At 42.8% G+C, this 25286-nt stretch overlaps 1 protein-coding gene across 1 annotated transcript in view; it reads right to left on the bottom strand.

Annotated features, from left to right (window-relative positions):
* Window positions 1-25286, bottom strand: part of CCBE1 (collagen and calcium binding EGF domains 1) — a 550252-nt gene that overhangs the window by 34723 nt on the left and 490243 nt on the right. Inside the window, exons 6-7 of the mRNA XM_077462907.1 lie at window positions 20791-20891; window positions 10335-10455 (exon numbers count right to left, since the gene is read on the bottom strand). Coding sequence (XP_077319033.1) covers window positions 10335-10455; window positions 20791-20891 — 222 coding nt within the window. The remainder of the gene's footprint in view (window positions 1-10334; window positions 10456-20790; window positions 20892-25286) is intronic.

Here is a 25286-nt window from a genome sequence, read left to right as displayed (position 1 = left end):
ACTACCCCCACCATACACTCCACACCCCTCTCATGTACATACTACCTCCACCATACACTCCGCACCCCTCTCATCTATACTACCCCCACCGTACATTCCACACCCCTCTAATTTACATACTACCCCCACCATACACTCCACACCCCTCTCATCTACATACTACCCCCACCATACACTCCACACCCCTCTCATCTACATACTACCCCCACCATACACTCCGCACCCCTCTCATGTACATACTACCCCCACCATACACTCCGCACCCCTCTCATGTACATACTACCCCCACCATACACTCCGCACCCCTCTCATGTACATACTACCCCCACCATACACCCCGCACCCCTCTCATCTACATACTACCCCCACCATACACTCCGCACCCCTCTCATCTACATAATACCACCACCATACACTCCGCACCCTTCTCATCTACATAATACCCCCACCATACACTCCGCACCCCTCTCATCTACATACTACCCCCACCATACACTCCACACCCCTCTCATCTACATACTACCCCCACCATACACTCCACACCCCTCTCATCTACATACTACCCCCACCATACACTCCACACCCCTCTCATGTAAATACTACCCCCACCATACACTCCACACCCCTCTCATGTACATACTACCCCCACCATACACTCCGCACCCCTCTCATCTACATACTACCCCCACCGTACATTCCACACACCTCTAATCCACATACTACCCCCCACCATACACTCCGCACCCCTCTCATCTACATACTACCCCCACCATACACTCCGCACCCCTCTCATCTACATAATACCACCACCATACACTCCGCACCCTTCTCATCTACATAATACCCCCACCATACACTCCGCACCCCTCTCATCTACATACTACCCCCACCATACACTCCACACCCCTCTCATCTACATACTACCCCCACCATACACTCCACACCCCTCTCATCTACATACTAACCCCACCATACACTCCACACCCCTCTCATGTAAATACTACCCCCACCATACACTCCACCCCCCTCTCATGTACATACTACCCCCACCATACACTCCGCACCCCTCTCATCTACATACTACCCCCACCGTACATTCCACACCCCTCTAATCTACATACTACCCCCACCATACACTCCACACCCCTCACATCTACATACTACCTCCACCATACACTCCGCACCCCTCTCATCTACATACTACCGCCACCATACACTCCGCACCCCTCTCATCTACATACTACCACCACCATACACTCCGCACCCCTCTCATCTACATACTACCCCCACCATACACTCCGCACCCCTCTCATGTACATACTACCTCCACCATACACTCTGCACCCCTCTCATGTACATACTACCTCCACCATACACTCTGCACCCCTCTCATGTACATACTACCTCCACCATACACTCTGCACCCCTCTCATGTACATACTACCTCCACCATACACTCCGCACCCCTCTCATGTACATACTACCTCCACCATACACTCCGCACCCCTCTCATGTACATACTACCTCCACCATACACTCCGCACCCCTCTCATGTACATACTACCCCCACCATACACTCCGCACCCCTCTCATCTACATACTACCCCCACCATACACTCCGCACCCCTCTCATCTACATACTACCCCACCATACACTCCGCACCCCTCTCATGTACATACTACCCCCACCATACACTCCACACCCCTCTCATCTACATACTACCCACCATAAACTCTGCACCCCTCTCATCTACATACTACCAACCATACACTTCGCACCCCTCTCATCTACATACTACCCACCATACACTCCGCACCCCTCTCATCTACATACTACCCCCCACCATGCACTCCACATTCCTCTCATGTAAATACTACCCACCATACACTCCGCACCCCCCTCATGTACATACCACCCACCATACACTCCGCACCCCTCTCATGTACATACTACCCACCATACAATCCGCACCCCTCTCATGTACATACTACCCACCATACACTCCGCACCCCTCTCATGTACATACTACCCACCCCCATACACTCCGCACCCTTCTCATGTACATACTACCCACCATACACTCCGCACCCCTCTCCTCTACATACTACCCACCATGCACTCCGCACCCCTCTCATGTACATACTACCCACCATACACTCCGCGCCCCTCTCATATACATACTACCCACCATACACTCCGCACCCCTCTCATGTACATACTACCCACCCCCATACACTCCGCACCCTTCTCATGTACATACTACCCACCATACACTCCACATTCCTCTCCTCTACATACTACCCACCATACACTCCACATTCCTCTCCTCTACATACTACTTGCCTCCATAGACTCCGCACCCCTCTCATGTACATATTACCCACCGTCATACCCTCCACTTTCCTCTCCTACTCAAATTTACCGCCACTGTACAGTAGGGGCCCCTACTAGGGAGATGGTGACCCGTGGCATACAGAAAAAACAGTCAGTGTGGATAAATGATGCTACCTATTGGGCATGGCTTTTTAGTTTGATTAGAAATTTTAGTTTTTTTTTTTTTATATTCTTTACAGTTTTATTTTTTATACAATCTTTTTATTTATTTTTTTGCGTCTTTTGGTGAAAGTTTTTGGTTTCTTTGGTGAGATATCAGGGGTCTAAACAGAACCCTGAAGTCTCACTTTTGAGACAGAGAAAGGAAATGAGGAAACACGTTCCCCAGTTCCTTTCTCTATAGCGTCAGCTGCACTGCAGATGAATGAACAGGAGACAGAGGCTCCTGTTAATTCATAAACTAAAGCATAGTATGCTATGAATGAACACAGTGAGTGATAAGTTCCAATCACTCACTGTGTTCTTTTAGAAAAGGTAGGTTTACCAGCCCCCTTTTTCCTGGCCTCTATCCTGAAGATCCCCCCACAGCAGTCAGCTGGAGAGCAGAGGAGGGAAGTGGGGGCATACCTTTATTTTTTATCGATTGAATTATTTTTTCCATTATGGTCGTGAGTGGGGCCTCATGTCTAAGTTTTGCCTAAGGCCTCACAAAGCCTAGAGCCGCCTCTGATTGTTGGCCAACAATCACAGATGTAGTGACGTACTACATTGTATTTCAGCTCTTTAGTGCCACCCTTTGGGCTCCTTCTGCTAATTTCATGTTAGTAGAAGTTTGGTGAGTGTTGATTCGCACTTTTCATTTCGCACTTTTTATTTCTCGCTTTTCAGTTCGTTTCTGAACAGCCGTTCGTCAGCCAGCTATGTTGCGAAATCTGAGAAAATAACGTGTTATTTATAATTAGCCTTGGAGTTATTGCTTTGCCATTTTTTTTTTTTGGGTTGAATAATGATTTCATTTGGTATATTTTCTATATTTTTGGATGCATAGAATGCACTTTTTGGTTAAGTTCTATTGGCAGATAGCATGTCTAATTTTATTTGTTTTCTTTTTTTAATGCACAATAAAAAAAAAAAAAAATAGAATAATACTTGGCTATGTGTTTTACTTCAAATGACAGTTTGGGAGTAGGCAGTTACATAAAAAAAAAATACAATGTAAAGTTGACAAGGGACACCAACATAGTTGTATCTTTGATCTTAAAAACTACAGGATAATGGTGGTAACTTGCCCAAATAAAAAAGAAAACAAGCATAATAATATTATTCTTGATTTCACTAGAAAAAAAAAAAGCCTTTGAAAATGTATTTGCAATAACTCCATCAGTATCACCAGCAAAGCAGCGTCATTATTATTCAATTAAAGAAGAGAATTGTGCGCTGCGTTTCGAGATTTTATAATTTGCCACGTCACAAATGTTAATTCTCCATTACGAACGCTAGTTTACAAGACCGACCGATTCTGGCTCATCCTTGCTTCCAAGCATGCGTGTTTGTATTTTAGACTTTTGTCAGATGGACTTCTGTACACACACTTGGAAAATCCGACAACACACATTTGTCCGAGGAAAATTTTAAAACTTGCATCCAACATTTGTCCACGGAAAATCTGACAACAATTGTCCGATGGAGCATACACGCGGTCGGATTTTCCGCCAACAGCCTGACATCCAACATTTCCCGTCGGAAAGTCAAATCGTGTGTACGAGGCTTTAGTCTCCATTGGGAGAATTATTGGGATTGGGGGAGATTTACTAAAACTGGTGCACACAGAATCTCCTGCAGATGTGCATAGTAACCAATCCACTTCTGCGTTACATAGTCAGGTTGAAAAAAGACACAAGTCCATCCAGTTCAACCACAAAAAAAACCCCAAAGAAACAATCCCATATACACAATCCTATACCCACTGTTGATACAGAGGAAGCTGAAAAAACCCAGCAAAGAATGATCCAATTTGCTACAGCAGGGGAAAAAATTCCTTCCTGATTCCCAGAGAGCCAATCGGATATTCCCCGGATCAACTTTACCTATAAATGTTAGTACCCAGTTATATTATGTACACTAAGGCCGTGTACACACGAGAGGATTGTCCGTCCAACTTAGTCCACTGAAACATGTTTCAGCGGACAATCCGCTCGTGTGTGGGCTTCAGCTGACTTTTTCAGCGGACAGTCTGGCGGACTAAGTCTTTCGGAATTTCCGTAATATTGTCCGTCCAAACTTGGTTTCAGCGGACAGTCCGCTCGTGAGTAGGCTAGTTGGACGGACTAAGTATGGCGCATGCTCAGAAAGGATTTACACGGCCGAAGGTTGCATTGCAGTGTATTGGACGTCGAATTTCTAGTCCCGTCGTACGTGCCGTACACGTCATCGCGCAAGCTTTCAGCAGACTGTCTGTTCGTCGTGTGTGGTCAAGTCCGTTCATTCAAAAGTAGGACAGACTGTCTGTCGGATTGTCTGACGGACTTAGTTGGATGGATAGTCCGCCCGTGTGTACGCGGCCTTAGGAAATAATCCAGGCCTTTTTTAAAGCAATCTACTGAGCTGGCCATAACCACCTCTGCAGGAAGTATATTCCACATTTTCACAGCTCTTACTGTGAAGAAAACTTTCCATATTTGGAGATGAAATCTCTTTTCCTCTAGACGTAAAGAGTGCCCCCTTGTCCTCTGTGATGACCTTAAGGTGAATAACTCAACACCAAGTTCCCTATATGGACCACTGTATTTGTACGTGTTGATCATATCCACCCTTAATCTCCTCTTCTCAAGAAAGAATAAATTCAGTTCCTCTAATTTTCTTAGCCCCCAAGTGCATAACTTTACATTTATCAATAGGTTGAAGCCCTCGTTCACACTGGGCGGGTTTGAAATCGTGCGAGTTCAGCTGAACTCGCATTTCAGTGTGAGTTCAGGGGCAATTTGAAAGACATCTGATGTCTATTAAAATCACCCCTGAAGTCGCCAACAGCTGAACTACTTTTGGGAATCGGACGGTGCCATTGCCGGCAATAGGCTCTGATTTGGCATGCAATTTGACATGTCAAATCAGCCCCGTGTGAACGGGGCTTATGGTCAAAAGCTTAATTGAACAAGCTGAAGTTAGAAGCTGATTGGTTACTATGCACAGCTGCACCAGATTCTGTTTATATCAGTTTTAGTAAATCTCCCCTAGAGAACAATTGGTAGACAGGGACAGTGCATTGTCACCTGGTGCAAAGATATTATGTTAATGAAAGCTGTATATTTAACCACTTGCCGACCAGCGCACGACGATGTACGTCGACAGAATGGCACGGCCAGGCAAATGGGCGTACATGTACGTCCCTTTAAATTTGCCGCCCTGCCATCGGGAGCGTGCCGCCGCGGGCATCCCCGCGATCCTCTCACGGAGCGGCCAAATGGAGAAGTGCCGTTGTAAACAACATTTCTCCATTCTGCCTAGCAACTAGTGACGCTGATCTCTGCTCCATGTGATTGGAGCAGAGATCAGTGTTCACTAAATGAAAGCCCAACCCCCCCACAGCTAGTAACACACCCCTAGGAACACTTAACCCCTACACTGCCACCCACTGGTTAACCCCTTCACTGCCAGTGTCATTTACACAGGAATCACTGCATTTATATAGCAGTGATTACTGTATAAATGACAATGGTCCCAAAAATGTGTCAAAAATGTCCGATGGGTTCCCCACAATGTCGCAGTCACAATAAAAATCGCTGATCGCCGCCATTACTAGTAAAAAAAAAAATAATAAAAATTATTAATAAAAATGCTATAAAACTATCCCTACTTTGTAAACGCTATAACTTTTGCGCAAACCAATCAATAATGGCTTATTGCGATTTTTTTTACCAAAAATATGTAGAAGAATACGTATCGGCCTAAACTGAGGGAAAAAAATGTTTTTTTATATATTTTTGGGGGATATTTATTACAACAAAAAGTAAAAAATAATGCGTTTTTTTCAAAATTGTCGCTCTATTTTTGTTTATAGCGCAAAAAATAAAAACCGCAGGGGTGATCAAATACCACCAAAAGAAAGCTCTATTTGTGGGAAAAAAAGGACGTCAATTTTGTTTGGGAGCCACGTCGCACGACCGCGCAATTGTCAGTTAAAGCGACGCAGTGCCGAATCGCAAAAAGTGGTCTGGTCTTTGACCAGCAAATTGGTCTGGTCTGAAAGTGGTTAAAAATATTGAACATTAGATATTCTTCTATTCTATTAGGAACCTCTTCCAAAACCCTCTCTCTACACAATTTTTTTTTTCATTTTGAATTTTGGTAAACTTTTTATGCACTGAAAATATTTAAATTTTCTACCTTACTGTAACCCAATATGTGGCGTTTAACTGTGTCTGCCTATGTGTACATACTGCATTGACCCCACAGTTTCATATGTGGGGAAAAATAATTATTGGATCCCCTGCAGATTTTGTAAGTTTGCCCACTTACATAAAAAATGAAGGGTCTATCATTTTTTTATCATAGGGGTATTTTAAATGATAGAGACAAAATATCAACCTGAAATCGAGAAAAAATATGATACAAATGTTATAAATTGAGTTGCAGTTCAGTGAGTAAAATAAGTATTTGATCCCCAAGTTAAACATGACTTAGTATTTGGTGGAGAAACTCTTGATGGCAAGTACAGAGGTAAGACGTTACTTGTAGTTGGTTACCAGGTTTGCACACATCTCAGGAGGGATTTTGATCCACTTTTCTCTACAGATCTTCTCAAAATCCTTAAGGCTTCTTGGCTGTCACTTGGCAACTCGAAGTTTCAGCTTCCTCCATACATTTTCTATAGGATTAAGGTCTGGAGACTGGCTAGGCCACTCCATGACCTTAATGTGCTTCTGCCTGAGCCACTCATTTGTTGCCTTGGCGGCAATGTTTTGGGTCTTTTTCATGCTGAAAGACCCATCCACGACCCATCTTCAGTGTTATGGCTGAGAGAAGAAGGTTCTTATCCAAGATTTTACAATGCACGGCCCCGTCCATTGGCCCCTCAATGTGGAAAAGTTAGCCTGTACCTTTAGTAGAGAAACAGCCCCAAAGCATAATGTTTCCACCTCCATGCTTGACCTTAGGAATGGTGTTCTTAGAGTCATAGTCGGCATTTCTTCCTCCAAACAGGCAAGTCAAGTTAATGCTAAATAGCTCAATTTTGGTTTCATCGGACCACAGCGCTTTCTCCCAATCCTTCTCTGAATCTTTTAGATGTTCATTGGCATACCTCAGACGAGCCTTTACATGTGCCTTCTTGAGGAGGAGGAGGACCTTGCGGGTGCTGCTGGATTTCAATCCATGGCGTCATATTGTGTTACCAATGGTTTGTTTGGTGACTGTGGTCCCAACTGCCTTGAGATCATTCACAAGCTCCTCTTGTGTAGTTCTGGGCTCATTCCTCACTTTTCTCATGATTATCCTTACCCCATGAGGCAAAACCAATTATTGTTGGTTGGTAGAGGATCAAATACTTATTTTACTCACTGAACTGCAACTCAGTTTATAACAACCGCTTGCCAACCGCCTCACGCTGATATACGTCGGCAGAAGGGCTCGTACAGGCAAACTAACGTACCTGTACATTGCCCTTTAAGAGGCGGCCAGCGGGCACGTGCACGCCGCTAGCAAGCTCCATGAGTCGGGTGAGTCTGTGAGACGATCGCGGGTATTCTCACGGCGATCGAGTCTGCGGGACCCGCGATCGTCTCACAGAGAGGAAGAATTGGGAGATGCTAATGTAAACAAGCATCTCCCAGTTCTGCCTAGTGACAGCGTCACTGATATCTGCTCCCTGTGAGTGGAGCAGCGATCAGTGATGTGTCACACATAGACATGCCCCCCACAGTTAGAAACACTCCCCAGGACATACTTAACCCCTACACTGCCCCCTAGTGGTTAACCCCTTCACTGCCAGTGTAGTTTACACAGGAATCAGTGCATTTGTATTTGTCCCAAAAATGTGCAAAAATGTCTGATGTCCACCATAATGTCACAGTCATGATAAAAATCGCTGATCGCCGCCATTACTAGTAAAAAGAAATTATTAATAAAAATGTCATAAAACTATCCCCTATTTTGTAAACACTCTAACTTTTGTGCAAATGCTTATCAATAGACGCTTATTGCAATTTTTTTTCCAAAAATATGTAGAAGAATATGTATCGGCCTAAACTGAGGAAAAAAAATGTTTTATTATATATTTTTGGGGGATATTTATTATAGCAAAATGTAAATAATAATGCTTTTTTTTTCAAAATTGTCACTTTTTTTTTGTTTATAGCGCAAAAAATAAAAACCACAGGGATGATCAAATATCACCAAAAGAAAGCTATATTTGTGGGAAAAAAAGGATGCCAATTTTGTTTAGGAGCCACGTCGCATGATTAATTGAGGAATTGTCAGTTAAAGCGAAGCAGTGCCAATCGCAAAAAGTGCTCTGGTCAGGAAGGGGGTAAATTCTTCCGGGGCTAAAGTGGTTTAAATACACCTATGATAAAAAAAACAATTACGGACCTTTAATTTCTTTATAAGTGGGCAAACATACACAATCTGCAGGGGATTATATTGCAAATAACACGTTCATGTTAAAGCTTTATATGAGGAAGTTTTGAAAAACAGAGTTTCCGAGAAAGACTGCAGAGTGGTTGGTAGGTCTAATAGTGGTCAGACAAGGCTAATGGCGGGGTCGGGTGGCAAAAGTTGCACCGACGGTGGGAGGGGCTTAAACTTGGAGCCTATATATAGAGTACAGGAGTCAGAAGTATGCAATGTACAGTGCAGAGGTTCATGTTGAGTAATGTACAGGGGTCAGGTGTGTAATGTATAGAGCAGGGGGTCTCAAACTGGCGGCCCTCCAGCTGTTGCTAAACTACAAGTCCCATGAGGCATTGCAAGGCTGACAGTTACAAGCATTGCTCCCACAGGCAGAGGCATGATGGGACTTTTAGTTTTGCAACAACTGGAGGGCTGCCAGTTTGAGACCCCTGGTATAGAGTGTTGGGGTCAAGAGTGATTAACAGAGTGCAGGGGTCAGGTGTATGTTAAATACATAATTTAGGAGTCAGAAGTCTATACAGCCCAGCTCACAGTATCTTCTTTAATTAATTTTTGTCTCCACCCTTTTAAACTGTACATAGCACAGCCATACCACTGCATATGCATGCATACAACATAGATACGCATTGCAGACGCATACATACTGTACATGCACACACATGCATACAACATACATACACACTGCAATGGTTTGACCTGGCAACCAGAGCACAATTTTGGGATCGCCATATCAAATACAGTAAGTTCCCAGGTATAGTTTTGATAAGTTTATATCTACTTTTAACAATTCTGGTAATCAAACCTTTGATAAAGTAAGGCCTTTTTTTTTAGCTTTATTACAGCTGAACACATATTACACATTACATTACAAGCCTGCGTCAGCAGTTATTCCCATAGTTAACCATGTAGCGGGATCATGCGGGATGAAGGTGAGGTATGGATGGTATGACAGCAGCTATTACCAGTCTTACAAAAAAAATGTTAGTTGCTTGACAGTCAGCATGACAGCCGGGGAAACTAGTATTTTCAGAAGGGGTCAGCAAAGGTTTTCTTACTCAAAAAAAAATATGTAGATTTAATAAGATGAAGAAAGTAGACTTATCTGCTATTCCTAAATCCTTATTTCTAATAGTATATATGAAAACCTTTACACTGCAAAAGTAAAACCCATGTACAATAGTGCTATGACTACATCAAAGACTTACAGATCATCAATATTTATTTCACGTGTTTGTTTCTGATTAGCCTCTACATTTATTTTCATTTCCTGTGCCGTGATTCCCGTGCGATGTACTTATTCACACATGGTTGAAATTTTCACATGTACACTCAGTGCGTATTGCAGAGATTGTAGTAAGTTCTGCATTGTTACCTTGGGGTCCTTGTGCTCCTGGTAACCCTGGTGGTCCTTGAACATACATGGTGGAAGCCAGTACCTTGTCAGCTGTGATTTGTTTGCTGGATTCAGACACGCTGTTCGGTAACAACGCCAGCTAAAATATTAATAAAAAAAAAAAAAATAATAATATTTCAATGGCCATGTAAGCAAAAAACAAGTTATAAAAAAACAATATCTAAAGGGATTTTCTTTACTAAAGTTGCTTTAAAAAAATAATGGACTGCAAAGTTTAAACCCTTCTTCGTGTTGTCCAAAAAAAAAAAAAAAAGAAGAAATGTTGGCTGGTGTTGGGCTTTCAAATGGAACTAAATCCTAACTGTGGTTGGTCAAGTATGCACATTATGTCACACTCACCTCCCAAAGTGATGTGGTGTGTGCTGTTCCTTCGATGCCGGGTTTGGTGACTTTGGCTATCCCGATGGCTGGCCCTGGATGATGTTAATCCCACACTCGGGCATGGACTTAATACATATTGGCACTCAAGACATGGTTGTGCTGGAATGTTTTTAATATGCTTTTTTTTTTTTTTTTGTATAAAATAAATGAACTTTTTTAAGTATACCTAAGTGTTCTGTGCCTATAAAGTCCGAGCCCTTCCTCTTGGGTTGTTACTCCCCCTTGCTTTTTGTATTCATATATTTAGGACGTGGCACCTTATACCGCAGCAGTAGCCACAGTACCATTCTGTGGTGATACATTTTTTCATTAAATATTGGCACTCAAAGCATGCTGAAATTATACACTGAACTGCACATGTGCAGCTCAATCCAAAATTACAATAAAGTTGCTAGAATGTAAGGGAAAAAACTTTTATGGCAGAAGAGACATTTAAGGTTTCTTCTGCTATAAAAACATACCCTTTTGCATTAAAAAAAACATTTGAGTTCCCCTTTAAGTATTAAACTTTATGTACGGACAAAACTTTTTTTTTTAGATTTAGAGTAGGGAAGGATTTGAATCTGCCAGGTTTATATTACCATCTTGGGCTCCCTTAGCAAGCCTAAAGCTGGCCATACACCATACACCTGAACATTTTTACAGAAATTCGGAAAAGCTTTAGACCGTGCCATCACCGAGTCAACAAATTTTGTTCAAAACTCCTTAAAATTTCCCCCAGACATACTACTATAGCATACACTGTATTATCAAAAGTATTGGGACACCTGCCTTTTCACGCACATTAAGTTTTTATGGCATCCCAGTCTTCGTCCATAGGGTTCAATATTGAGTTGGCCCACCCTTTGCAGCTATAACAACTTCAACTCTTCTGGGAAGGCTGTCCACAAGGTTTAGGATTATTGTGTCTATGGGAATGTTTGAACATTCTTCAAGAAGCGCATTTATGAGGTCAGGCACTGATGTGGACAAGAAGGCCTGGCTTGCAGTCTCCAGTCGAGATCATCCCAAAGGTGTTCTATCGGGTTGAGGCTAGGACTGTCAAGTTCCTCCACCCCAAATTCGCTCATCCATGTCTTTATGGACCTTGCTTTGTGCACTGGTGCGCAGCATGTTGGAACAGGAAGGGGCCATCCCTGAACTATTCCCACAAAGTTGGGAGCAAAATATCTTGGTATGCTGACGCCTTAAGAGTTCCCTTCACTGGAACTAAGGAGCCAAACCCAACCCCTGAAAAACAACCCAACACCATAATCCCTCCTCCACCAAATGATTTGGATCAATGCACAAAGCAAGGTCCTTAAAGCGGGAGTCCGCCGGGACTCCGCGTTTTTTTTTTTTTTAAAAGCCAGCAGCTACAAATACTGCAGCTGCTGACTTTTAAAATAGTGACACTTACCTGTCCAGCGCGCCCGCGATGTCGGCACCCGAAGCCGATCTCTGGATCGTCTTGTCAGGTGCTGCCGCCGCCATCTTGGGTATGGGAATCAGGAAATGGAGCCTTTCGGCTTCATTTCCCGGTTCCCTACTGCGCATGCGCGAATCGCGCTGCGCAATAAGGATGGTCCCCGCTGCCTCTGGGATCTGTGTGTTTCCCAGCAGGCAGCGGGGCACTTGCAGAAAGGGGCGGGCACTTGCGGAAAGGGGCGTAATCTACGCCCCTTTCCGCAGAGAGCTATCCCGGAAGTGGGTGTAGAATACCTGTACTGTACAGGTATCTGCACCCCCCTCCCCCCTGAAAGGTGCCAATTGTGGCGCCGGAGGGGGGGAGGGTTCCGATGAGCGGAGGTCCACTTTAGGGTGGACCTCCGCTTTAAATTCATGGAGGAACTTGAACCCTGGCCTCAACTTGAGGTGCTATTTATTAGCACAAGGACCAGTTTATGAGAGTTTAAAAGTGCTTCTGTAACCTTCAGGAGCCATTTTAGCCTATTACAGCCTTTTAATAACTTAAAAATCTCCCTTATTTTACCTTCTGCACTGACTTCGATGACTCCAAAAAGTTCAGATTTTCAAAGAAATCTCAGGAAATTGCATACTCTGCTTTAATATATCACTAGCACGGATGAGTGGAAATAAAACAAAAGCTTACTAGAAGCTTTGAAACATTGTGTTCACAAATGATATACTAACCACAAAATGAATTATCAGTGAGCTCCCTATTCCCTATGCAGGAATAACTTATTTGTTCAGAGATTTTTAGATCTTGCACATTTATTTTCACACTGCTACCAGTAAATGCATTTTCCTCTCTCATTTCTGAGAAATTATGTGGGGCATTTCTTTAGTGGATTAGAGAATCTGGAATTTATTATAAATAATTAGGTGTTTATCTTTGCAATGCATGATTATTTTCACTTTATAGATTAATAGAGATTGTGCATGCACTTGATTGACCACTTGGCCGGTTTTCTGTCATCACTGTTCTATGTTTCTGAGGTTGATTTACTAAAGCTTAAAACTGGAGAGTGCAAAATCTGGTGCAGCTGTTAATGGTAGCCAGTCAGCTTCTAACTTCAGCTTGTTCTATTAAGCTTTGACAAAAAAAAACCTGGAAGCATATTATATTATATTTATATTAATATTTGTCATATTTATTAGCTTTTTTAGTAAAAACATGCATCCCACCCCTGATGACTGGCAAGAAGCCAAGAAACGCATTGGGTTCTCAAACTAAGGATGCCCAATTAAGCTTATTTTAATCCTTGATAATATCAATTTTTGTCCTATAGAGTTTGTACTCATTTATGTGATTTTATGTATTTTGATTAGTAATTTATGTATTTCTGTTATGAACTGCATCCATGTATGTCCATTGATTTGTCTATACTCCAAACTCTCTGATTATTATTATGAAAATATATTGAGTGTATATCTATATTTATATTACTGTACTACCATTGTATGCATTCAGATCATGGACTACCCCTAGGGGTTATTGATGATAAATGAAATCTAAATCATTTCATCTACTCAGATATATTTATTATTTTTATTTTCAATTGACATGCTTCATTTAATGTCCCACTTGCCCCCCTTTTCTTTTAATACAATTTACCCGGGATGGAAGCATGCCATTGCTACTTGGTACTGCGGCAGGTCACTTCTCTTAAATCTGGAAGCATATTAGTTTCTATGCAGAGCTGCACCAGATTTGGCTCTCTCCAATTGTAGTAAATCACCCCATGGGCGCCCGCAGAAGTTTTTTCAGGGGGGGGGGGGGCATAATTTTAAGGTCACCCATGCTCCGCCCCTTTTTGTCAGCATCATGGAAGGGGCTTGAGTGGGCGGTGCCGTTGCCGCACCAGCTGGATCTACAGCTCTCTATCTCGCCCCAGTAGATCATCATTTTTGAATTAAAATGATTGCCCTCATTCTGATGTGTGCAGTGATATATGTATAGGGCAAACATCATTTTCCTACCTAGGTGACCTAGCACATATGTTTTTATATGTTTTTGTATGTGCGTGTGGGGGGAGGCCTCTACAAAAAATTCAATATTGTTTATGCGTCCATTTAAACAGTTAAAACTTTTTAAATTGTATTTTTTTTTACCATTGTTATCACATTAGGAACAATAGCCCCTAAATGATAGCATATAGGTGACTAGGTGGCAGGGGAGGGGTTGGCACATCACAGTGGTTGTGGAAGTGATCTGCCAACATTTGGATTTACAAAAGTACACACACTTCTGGCTGCTATTATAGCCAGGAGTGTGCTAAAAGGACATGTCTGCAGCACATTAACAATCTGAAGCAAGTGGTTGGGGATTCAGATTTTACAGCAGCAAGATTTACCCCTTTCATCCCTCTACTCCGTGCTGATCCCGCTCCTGTGCTTTGCTGACTCCTCCCCCTAATCGCACTGGACTCCTCCCTCTCATCTCTTGGCTCCAGTTCAGCGGCGATTGTTGAATCTGGGCTAGACTGGAGGCATTTCTGCGGCAATAGTTTATGCGGGTCTGGAGAGAGAAAAGCGGTTGTTCTGCCCTTCACCCGAGACTCGGAGAGAAGAGGAGCAGTAGAAGCCTGGAGAGCAGATGGAAGCTAGTGTGACCTGGAGGCAGTGGCTGATGTTCACAGAATCACAGTGCAGTGCTGCATGTCATGGTGCGTGCTGTGTGACCTGTGCTGAGCTGGGTAAAGGTGTGAGCGGGACCGGCATCAGCATCAGCTTTTCTTGAGGGACCTATAGCTTGAGTGTCCTCCCTTTCCTGGCACCTTAAGGCAGCCGCCTTTCCTCTCTCATGCTGGTGACGGGTCTCCGCACCCACTCAGGATCAGTCTGTACCCTGAGTGTCCATGTGTGGACACTGTGCTCTGGGGGGGGGCACTAGCTCCCCCTTGCCCTTACTTGGGACACCCATGAATCACCCCTCTGGCTGGGTTCACACTAGTGCGCTGTGCAAAATCGCATGTGATTCGCACTGCACTGCTGTGCAAATCACATGCAATGTCTGTGTGATGCGAATTCTGCCATACAGATTGTATTTCACATTCTGGGGTCGATTTAAAATCGGAGAGTGCAAAATCTGGTGCATCCCTGCTTTGAAAGCTTTATCAGCTTCAAGGTTTTTTTTCTTGTCAAAGCCCAAGATAGAAGATAATTGGCAATCATGCAGAGCTGTACTAGATTTAGCATTCTCCAGTTTTAGTAAATTAACCCCTCTGTACCAGGATTCTGCAATGCAATCCCGAGTGTGGCTCAGGGTTACCGCTAATGGTACTGAAATTTAACCCCAAGCCACACTCAGGAATACCGCCAGGAGAGTAAAACACACATTTACAGTGTTACATTTTGGATAATATTGGCAGTGTTAAAACTTACTGAGCTACCTTAGCCCCCATTCACATGGGTACGACTTGTCATGCGATCTGACAGCTCCAAACTGCAAACCCTTTCTGAGCACACTTTAAAGATGGCTGATATGGAAGACCGCATGAGAAGGAATAACATACGGCTAGTGGGGTTCCCTGAGATCGTGGAGGGGAGACACCTGGAAGATTTTTTGGAGAGCTGACTTGGAGAGCACATGGCTCCTGATACTTTCACAAAAATGTTTACTATTGAAAGGGCACATTATGTTCCGGGCCGTGCTACACCAAAGAGAGCACCTCCCCGATCTATGAGAGCAAAGATATTACATTTCCGTGATCGGGAGAATATTCTGAAGGGGGCCAGGACAGCCCTGAGCTGGAGTTTAATGGCTATCAAATATCCATTTATCCTGACTTCTAAGCTGCCATTCAGAAACAGAGGGCCTTTTTTCAACCAGTAATGAAGCATCTTAGGGATCTGAACTTGATCTACAGTATGCTATAGCTTTCTAAACTGCACATTGTGCATAATGAAAAGGCTATTTTTTCATAACTCCTATTGAAGCTTCAGAATGGTTGGATGCCCACGGTCGCCCGTGGGGTGGAGCTTCTTCCTGCCCCTGCTAACAACCTATGAGGAAGATGGTGTGGACATTTTCTGCTGTTTTCTTTTCTTTCCTGTGGATATATATGTTTTTCTCTTTTTAAATTTTTTTACTCTGGGTAAAACTCTGCCTGGGATTCAAAACCATTGCTCTGTTTTCCTGGCAGCCCAGCAGACTGATTGAGATGTTATAAACCCATAGGCCCCTTTCACACGGGGCGGATCAGTAATGATCTGCCCCGTGATGATCTGCTCGCTCAGCGGGGATCGCTCCGTTGTCCCCGCTGAGCCGGCGGCGGACAGGGCTGTCTCCGCTCTCCTCTATGGGGGATCGGATGAGCATGGACCGTCTGTCCGTGTTCATCCGATCCGCTCTGCAGACGGATAGAAAAATAGGATTTTCCTCCGTCTGCAGAATCGGACCATAGCGGAGGCGGACAATAGCGGGTGTCTGCGGATGTTCATCCACAGACACCCGCTATCCCATAGGAAAAAAATGTATGCCCGTATTTCATCCGCAAACGGATGGATGAAATACAGACATACCGTCCGCATGTGTGAAAGGGGCCATACAGTATTTCCTGTTTGCCTATACTATTCCATGTTGGAAGCCTGCAGACTGTTCTCTATACTGCAAAGATTTTGCTGTTTTACAGTAACTCACAAAAGTGAGTACACCCCTCACATTTTTGTAAATATTTTATTATATCGTTTCATGTGATGACACTGAAGAAATGACACTTTGATAAAATGTAAAGTAGTGAGTGTACAGCTTGTATAACAGTGTAAATTTGCTGTCCCCTCAAAATAACTCCACACAGCCATTAATGTCTAAACCGCTGGCAACAAAAGTGAGCACACCCCTAAGTGAAAATGTCCAAATTGGGCCAAGAGTGTCAATATTTTGTGTGGCCACTATTATTTTCCAGCACTGCCTTAACCCTCTTGGGCATGGAGTTCACCAGAGCTTCACAGGTTGCCACTGGAGTCCTCTTCCACTCCTCCATGACGACATCACGGAGCTGGTGGATGGCAGAGACCTTGCACTCCTCCACCTTCTGTTTGAGAATGCCCCACAGATGCTCAATAGGGTTTAGGTCTGGAGACATGCTTGGCCAGTCCATAACCTTTACCCTCAGCTTCTTTAGAAAGGCAGTGGTCATCTTGGAGGTGTGTTTGGGGGTCATTATTTTGGAATACTGCCCTGTGGCCCAGTCTCCGAAAGGAGGGGTCCATGCTCTGCTTCAGTATGTCACAGTACATGTTGACATTCATGGTTCCCTCAATGAACTGTAGCTCTTCAGTGCCAGCAGAACTCATGCAGCCCCAGATCATGACGCTCCCACCACCATGCTTGACTGTACGCAAGACACACTTGTCTTTATACTCCTCCCCTGGTTGCCGCCACACACGCTTGACACCATTTGAACCAAATAAATGTATCTTGGTCTCATCAGACCACAGACATGGTTCCAGTAATCCACGTCCTTAGCCTGCTTGTCTTCAGCAAATTGTTTGCAGGCTTTCTTGTGCATGATCTTTGGGATGACAGCCATGCAGACCAATTTCATGCAGTGTGCAGCATACGGTCTAAGCACTGAAAGGCTGATCACCCACCCCTTCAACCTCTGCAGCAATGATGGCAGTCCTCATACGTCTATTTCCCAAAGACAATCTCTGGACATGACGCTGAGCATGTGCACTCAAGTTCTTTGGTCGACCATGGCAAGGTCTGTTCTGAGTGGAACCTGTCCTGTTAAACCGCTGTATGGTCTTGGCCACCATACAGCAGCTCAGTTTCAGAGTTTTGGCAATCTTCTTATAGCCTAGGCTATCTTTATATAGAGCAAAAATTCTTTTTTCAGATCCTAAGGGGCCATGTTGAACTTCCAGTGACCAGTATGAGAGAGTGAGAGTGATAACACCAAATTTAACACACCTGCTCCCCATTCACACCTGAGACCTTGTAACACTAACAAGTTACATGACACTGGGGAGATAAAATGACTAATTGGGCCCAATTTGGACATTTTCACTTAGGGGTATACTCACTTTTGTTGCCAGCGATTTAGACATTAATGAGTTATTTTGAGGTGACAGAAATTGTAAACTGTTATACAAGATGTACACTCACTACTTGTAGCAAAGTGTCATTTGTTCAGTGTTGTCACATGAAAAGATATAATAAAATATTTACAAAAATGTGAGGGGTATACTCACTTTTGTGAGATAATCTATATTTTTTTTGACTGAGATGCTTTTCTTAGACTGAACTCAAGGACTGGTACCTCATGGTGCTGGGTCCTGTGTGGCTACATTAAGTCAGCAATGGAACTATTCATATTATGAAAAAGTCTCCTGCACTACTTTTAGCCAAATTCAATGCAGCTTGCATAGACTTCTGTTAGGCCCCTTTCACACTGAGGCATTTTTCAGGTGCTACAGCGCTAAAAATAGCGCTTGAAAAAATCGCCTCCTTTCACTCCTTTTCACCTCCGGCTTTTACACTGGAGCGGTGCGCTGGCAGGACAGTAAAAAAAGTCCTGTTAGCCGCATATTTGGAGCGGTGAAGAAGCGGTGTATTCACCGCACCTAAACCACTCCTACCCATTGAAGTCAATGGGGCAGCGCGGCTATACCGCCGGCAAAGCGCCGCTGCAGAAACGCTTTGCAAGTGGTTTTAACCCTTTTTCAGCCGCTGGCAGGGGGTAAAACAGCCCCACTAGTGGCCGAATACCGCTGCTAAAGCGACGCTAAAAATAGCGGCGCTTTACCGCTGACGACGCTCCCGCCCCAGTGTGAAAGGGGCCTTAGAAGAAGTTGCAAGCCGCAATGAAATTGCATAGCTCCCAACTGTCCCTGATTTGGAGCAATGTCCCTCTGTCCCTCATTCCTCCTCATTTGTCCCTCATTTTGGTCTGATCTATATAGTTAAAAATGCACTTTCAATCTTTCAAAAAGTGTTTCCCAGTGCTAAACATTTCATCCAATTTTAAAATTGCTGCATTTGTACATTTTAAAAGCCAATATAAAGGAATAGTAGTGGTAAAAAGAAAAAGCACTTGTGGATTTAACCTCCCTGGCGGTACGATTATTTCGGATTTTAGGTGCTAAAAGCGGTACAATTATTTTGCATGAAAATTTGGTGTTTTATATTGTAGTCCTGTAATTCTTAGGAATAACTCGCTTAAATCTGTCCAAACCAGAGTCTAGCAGACATCCCGGGTATGATAAAGTTTGAAAAATGAAATCATAAATTATAATATAATAAATAATTATAAATAATTATACCAAATAATAATATAACAATAATAAAAATTATTCAATAATGTAATCAAATCAAAAACATTGAAATTTGCTCAGTTGCAGAATTGTCACTGTCATTACTTTTCAGTATTTGATGACGGATCTCCCTACAAATCGCTATCCCTCAATTCTGCAAGTGATTACAATTTATTCTCACTGTTTTCTAGCTGGTCTAAAATAATTTTTGATGTAAAGGGACAGTTTTGGTTGCTATGGACAATCTCCAGTTTCCAGGCATAAAGAACAGTTTTTATAATATAAAACTGCATGCAGGGCACTGGGCAGACCACTAGGGACAAAGGGGATGTGAAATAATTACATACAGCAATGTAATCTGTAAGATTACATTATACTGTATGTATAGTGAGTGTTTCACTTTTTGAATTTGGCGCCGATCTCCGTCCCCGTGCGTCGCAACGCTCGGAGGGCACGGAGATCGGCTCCATGATAGATTGAGTGAGACACGGCTCGCTCGTACATCAAGGGGAAATCGCTAGATCCGAGGGAGAAGGTAAGTAAACATCCACCTGGATCCAGCGATGCGGTCCCGAGTCTGACTCGGGGTTACCACTTTTGGTATAAAAATTCCACCCCGAGCCAGACTCGGGAATACCGTCAGGGGGGTTAATTAACCTTTTTTTTTGGTTAATTCTCCTTTAAGGGGGTGTGACAGGGGGGCGTGTCCTATGCCTACATACGTTTGTTAGTAGGTGTCCCTCATTCCTATCTCATAATGTTGGGAGGTATGAAATTGGCAGTGCAAATCGCACTGATGTTTGGCTTTGAAATTGTGCCGAAGAAGCGCAATTTCAAAGCCACGCTGGTCTGAACGGGGCATAAAAAAATACAGCTTCTGATTTTTACACTGTTAAAAGTTGCAAATAAGTCCCATGTTATATATCTACAAAGATGAATGGGACAGCATACTTCCTTTCATTAACTGCAACCATTGTATCAGATCTACTGAGCCAAATTGATACTGCCAAAAAAATTCTCTTACCCAGATTAAATTATGGACCCTAATTTAGGGGTTATTTACAGTATGTATGTAACGCCTTTCCCTCCCTTGAACAAATAAAAGATTTATATAAAAATCCAAGTTTAAAAAAAATGTATATTTATGGAATAAAAAAATGTTTATAGACTGAGCAAGCAAATGTTTGGTTCGGATTCAACAATTCCTTGAAGTGATCCTAAGCATGAAAGAAAACAATCCCCCAATATACAATGTTTAAGTGTTTCATATCTTGCCTATATGTGTTTGTTTCAGCGTATCTGAATAATATACATGGAGGGGGCCGTATACCTTCTGCTTGAGCTGCAAGACGGTCTGTTTTATTTGGTGAAATTCCTTGCATGTGTCTGAACAGATTCCTGGTTTCAACACATTGTTGAATTTCTCAGATTCTGCAAAGAAAAAAAGCAATGTTTGTTAGAAGAAAGTAAACTCATTACTTAGCATGTGGATGTGAGAACAATGCGCTGACAAGTAACTGTTATTGCATTTGTGTTTCGGAAAATATTTCGCTTTAAAAAAAGGCTTGACGAAACCATAAAGGGGGATTTACCGCTCGGTTTTGGCAGGATCGTTTTTTTTTTTTTTTTTTTTGCTTTTTTAGGACTGCAGGAAAACATAAGTCTTAATAAAATACTTACAGACAGCAAGACATGAAAATAATAAATGTGTAGAGGAACAGTCATAGAGACCTGCAAAAAAGACCTGCAAAATAAGGCCTGGCACCCTCTTGTATTTCCCCAACTGGCCAATAAATGTGCAGTGAAAATAGAAATGAAAGTGTATGTGAAGGTAAAAGTTTTTTTCCCCTCTTTTTTAGTTTTAGATAGAATAGGGAATAATTATTTGGTTTTTATTTGTTCTATGAGTTCCAGCATGAATATTTCCCTTTACTTCCTGTTCTAGAGGCACAACAGGAAGTGAGAGGAAATCTTTCTTAAAGCGGAGCTCCAGGCTCCTTCAGAAAAATAAAATAAAACTCAGTAGCTACAAATACAGTAGCTGCTGACTTTTAAAATTAGGACACTTACCTTTCCACGAGTCCAGCTGTGTCTTCACCCGAGCCGAATTTTCAAAACAACTCTCAGTTGCTGCCACCACCATACAAAGAATTACTGCTCTAAGGTAATGACTTCTCCCAAAACAGCTGTCTACACAATCCCACAGGGCTGCCACCACTATCTCGGCTAAGGGAAACCAGCAGTGAAGCCTTGCAGCTTCACAGCCAGTTCCCTACTGCGCATGCTCGAAGTGCGCTTTGCATTGTGAATGGCTCGCCTATGGGGGGGGGAAGAGGAGGGGGGCTGAACTTCCAGCTGAGTTCACCGCAGCGAGCTCAGCCAGAAGTGGGAGTGGGTACCTGTCAAAACCAGATACCCACTCCCCCCTCGAATCCCGCCCCCAAAAGGTGCCAAGTGTGGCAGCGGAGGGGGGAGGCAAACAAGCGGAGCTTCCTCTTTTGGGTGGAACTCCGCTTTAAGCACGGGAAAATCCCTGGAAAAGGTTTTGGCAAAGGAATAAAATAACAGAAGAAACTGCACAATCTTAAATGCTTTCAAAGATAAACTACCACCTCACTTCTGCTTGCAATCAATAATCACAGCGCTGTAAATAATTCTAAATATATCAGTACAAAAAAAATAAAAAAATTGTGCAAAAAAAATTACAAGTTATACCAGCTATATGAAAATGCCAATCTATGCACACTAATACACTATAAAAAGTCCAAAAAAGTCCTTATGTGATCACATTCATATTGCTGGTATAAGTTTATATAATGTACAAAAGATTCTTTTTTTGGTTGCACTGATATATTTATAATTTTACCTAAAGGAAGATTTGCTCTTTCAACAAAGAAACTCCAAAATATGGACCTTGTGCCCCGGAAAAAATGATCCCCCATACAAATACAGAAAGTGAATTTGTCCAGCAGGGACACCGACAGGAAACTAAAAAGAAGGCTTTTAACACCTTCTCACTCCATCCTAAAACTAAAAGAAACAAAGTTTTGCCCTTTTGGTACATTTTAAAGGGGTTGCAAAGGATTGTGTTTTTTCACCTTTATGCATCCTATGCATAAAGGTTTAAAAACACTTGGCAGTCACCGACCCCCTCGCCCCCCATGTTACTTACCTGAGCCCCTTCATCTTCTTCGGCAGGGACACGCTGTCCTTCTCTCCATGGAGTCCCGGCTTTGATTTGATAGATTCAAAGCAGCGCAGCCATTGGCTCCCACTGCTGTCAATCAAATCCAATGACCTGGGTTCCGGGGGGGGGGCGGGGCCGAGTCATACATTCGGCTTCTATGGATGCCGAAGGAATGACTCGGAAGCGCGCCCGCAAGGTAACCCCTTCGGTAGAGCGCTTCTCCTAGGAGGTTATCTAATGTGGGAGGGAGCTGCGAGAGCCACTAAGGGACCCCAAAAGAGGATGTTTGGGGCCACTCTGTGCAAAACGAGCTGCACAGTGGAGGTAAGTATGACATGTTTGTTATTTAAAAAACAAAAAACAAAGGTTTAGTATCACTTTAAGGTGCAATGTATGCATATTATAAATGCCAACAACCCCCCTCCCCTGGTAACATGCAATTAAACATTTTCAAACAAACCTTTTTTTTTAAAGAAATACCTCTTTGGAGACCCAATGGCATCATCATTAACCCTTTGGAGCTGGCGCCTCCCACCCCTTTAAGGGGTTTATGATGCCGTGAGGTGGGGCGGGGTTTGTGATCATGTGACCACAATTGAATCTCTCTTCTTAAAGAGGAAGTAAACCCTGATGGGTTTTACTTACTCTTTTTTCCCCTGCAAAGTAAAAGCATAATGGGCTAGTATGCATCGGCTGGGGGCCGCATCCATCTCTGCCCCTCTTCCTTTTCGGGGCCACATGGGAGTCATCAGTCACGGCACTTGCTTGTGAAGAAACGGCATGGAGGGCCATTTCTTCACAGCAAATGCCCCGATGACATTATCAGCGCATTACAAAACTAAGCACATTCAGGAAATTTTTACAGTACCTATAGGTAAGCCTTATTATAGGTTTACCTATAGGTACAATTTCTGAATTGGGGGTATACAACCATTTAAAAGCTCTTGATAATCCGATAAATGGTTGATTTAGGTGCAATCTTAGTAGCAGCAATATCCTTGCCTGCGAATCCCTTTTTATGCAAAGCAATGATGACTGCACCTGTTTCCTTGCAGGTAACCATGGATAACAGAGGAAGAACAATGATTTCAAGCACCACCCTCCTTTTAAAGCTTCCAGTCTGTTATTCTAACTTAATTAGCTTTGTCCTCATCAACACGGCCACCTGTGTTAACGAGAGAATCACTGACATGATGTTATCTGGTCCGTTTGTGGCAGGGCTGAAATGCAGTGGACATTTTTTTGGGGATTAAGTTCATTTTAATGGCAAAGAGGGACTTTGCAATTAATTGCAATTTATCTGATCACTCGTCATAACATTCTGGAGTATATGCAAATTGCCATCATAAAAACTGTGACAGCAGACTTTGTGAAAATGAATATTTGTGTCATTCTGAAAACTTTTGGAGAGGGATATAGACTCAAATACATTTAAGTGCACCCAAACTTTTGTGTGTGTGTTGGGATAGGGGGGCTTCTAGAATTTTTTTTATGAGTGTTTTTTATATAATTTTATTAAACTTTTTTATAGACCATCAGAAACCAGCCGAGATTCCGACCATGTGTGGGCAGGCCGAACATACCAAGTTGATCGATTGATCAACTTGGGTACAACCAGCCTGCCAAATTCACTTCCGATTATTGCTAGTGGCTATAGCGGCCACTAGCACTGTTTTCTCTCTGGGGTGTTGGACAACAGGTGCAAGAGAAACCCCTCTCAAGCTCGATCTTCACCATGTATGCTACACTTGCCAAGCATAGAGAAGGTGAAGCCAGGCTGTCAATCACAGGAGGCCTAACACAAGACACATCTGTCCTTCCCGTGACAGTTATTCTTGCTTTTTGCATACATCAGCAGGGGTGGGGTGGGCTGGTTAGAAGCAGGTTTGAATGATGATGACCTTTTAGAAAAAGTCTGAAGCACACACTATCAGATTTTCTGCAGATTTTTTCCTTCAGGTTTACCAAAACCATGTAGTACAAGGGCCTGCCTGATTGCATACAAATTGAAACTCCTAGGTTTGACCTCATATTATATGGTTTTGGTAAATCTGAAGGAAAAACTCAGCAGAAAAACTGATAGTGTGTATGGGGCTTAAATGTACATATCTACAGCAGTCCTGTTCAAAGTCTACTTAACCTACACATTTTTGGAAAAGCAGACATGCTTATTAAATGGAGCACATTATAAACATACTACAAACTTTTCAAGCTCGGAGAAAGGTTCACTTTAAGCCAAGAAATGTCCATATCAGATATTATTTTCCTAACAACACAACATAGTATTACATCAGGGAATTACATGAAACAAGGATGAGTATTGGAGTTATTCATTTGATAGATGTTGTTACATTATTTGTCCTGCTCAGAGCAAATGTGTTTGCAATTTAAATTTGTATCAATAATTATTATTGCCTTAACCTACTTTGCTGTATATCAGGTAATAAATTAAAACAAATATGGAATGCATACAATAGCTCCAAAATGTTTCTGAGAGCAACCTACAGAGCTGTGTTTGATCTGTGCTAGAAAACGCAAGCCATTAAATACTTGGGCAAATATTCATCTTAATTTCCAAAACGGTTCCAGGCAAACAAAATAAGATTAGCATTGCTTTTTTTTTCTGCAAGTATGTGAAA

Source organism: Lithobates pipiens, unplaced genomic scaffold (genome assembly GCF_037356315.1).
Source record: "Lithobates pipiens isolate NorthernLeopardFrog02 unplaced genomic scaffold, aLitPip1_a1.2 Scaffold_3, whole genome shotgun sequence".
NCBI classification, from domain to species: Eukaryota; Metazoa; Chordata; class Amphibia; order Anura; family Ranidae; genus Lithobates; species Lithobates pipiens.
The sequence above is the reverse complement of the archived record's forward strand: the minus strand, read 5'-3'. Positions and strand labels throughout refer to the sequence as shown.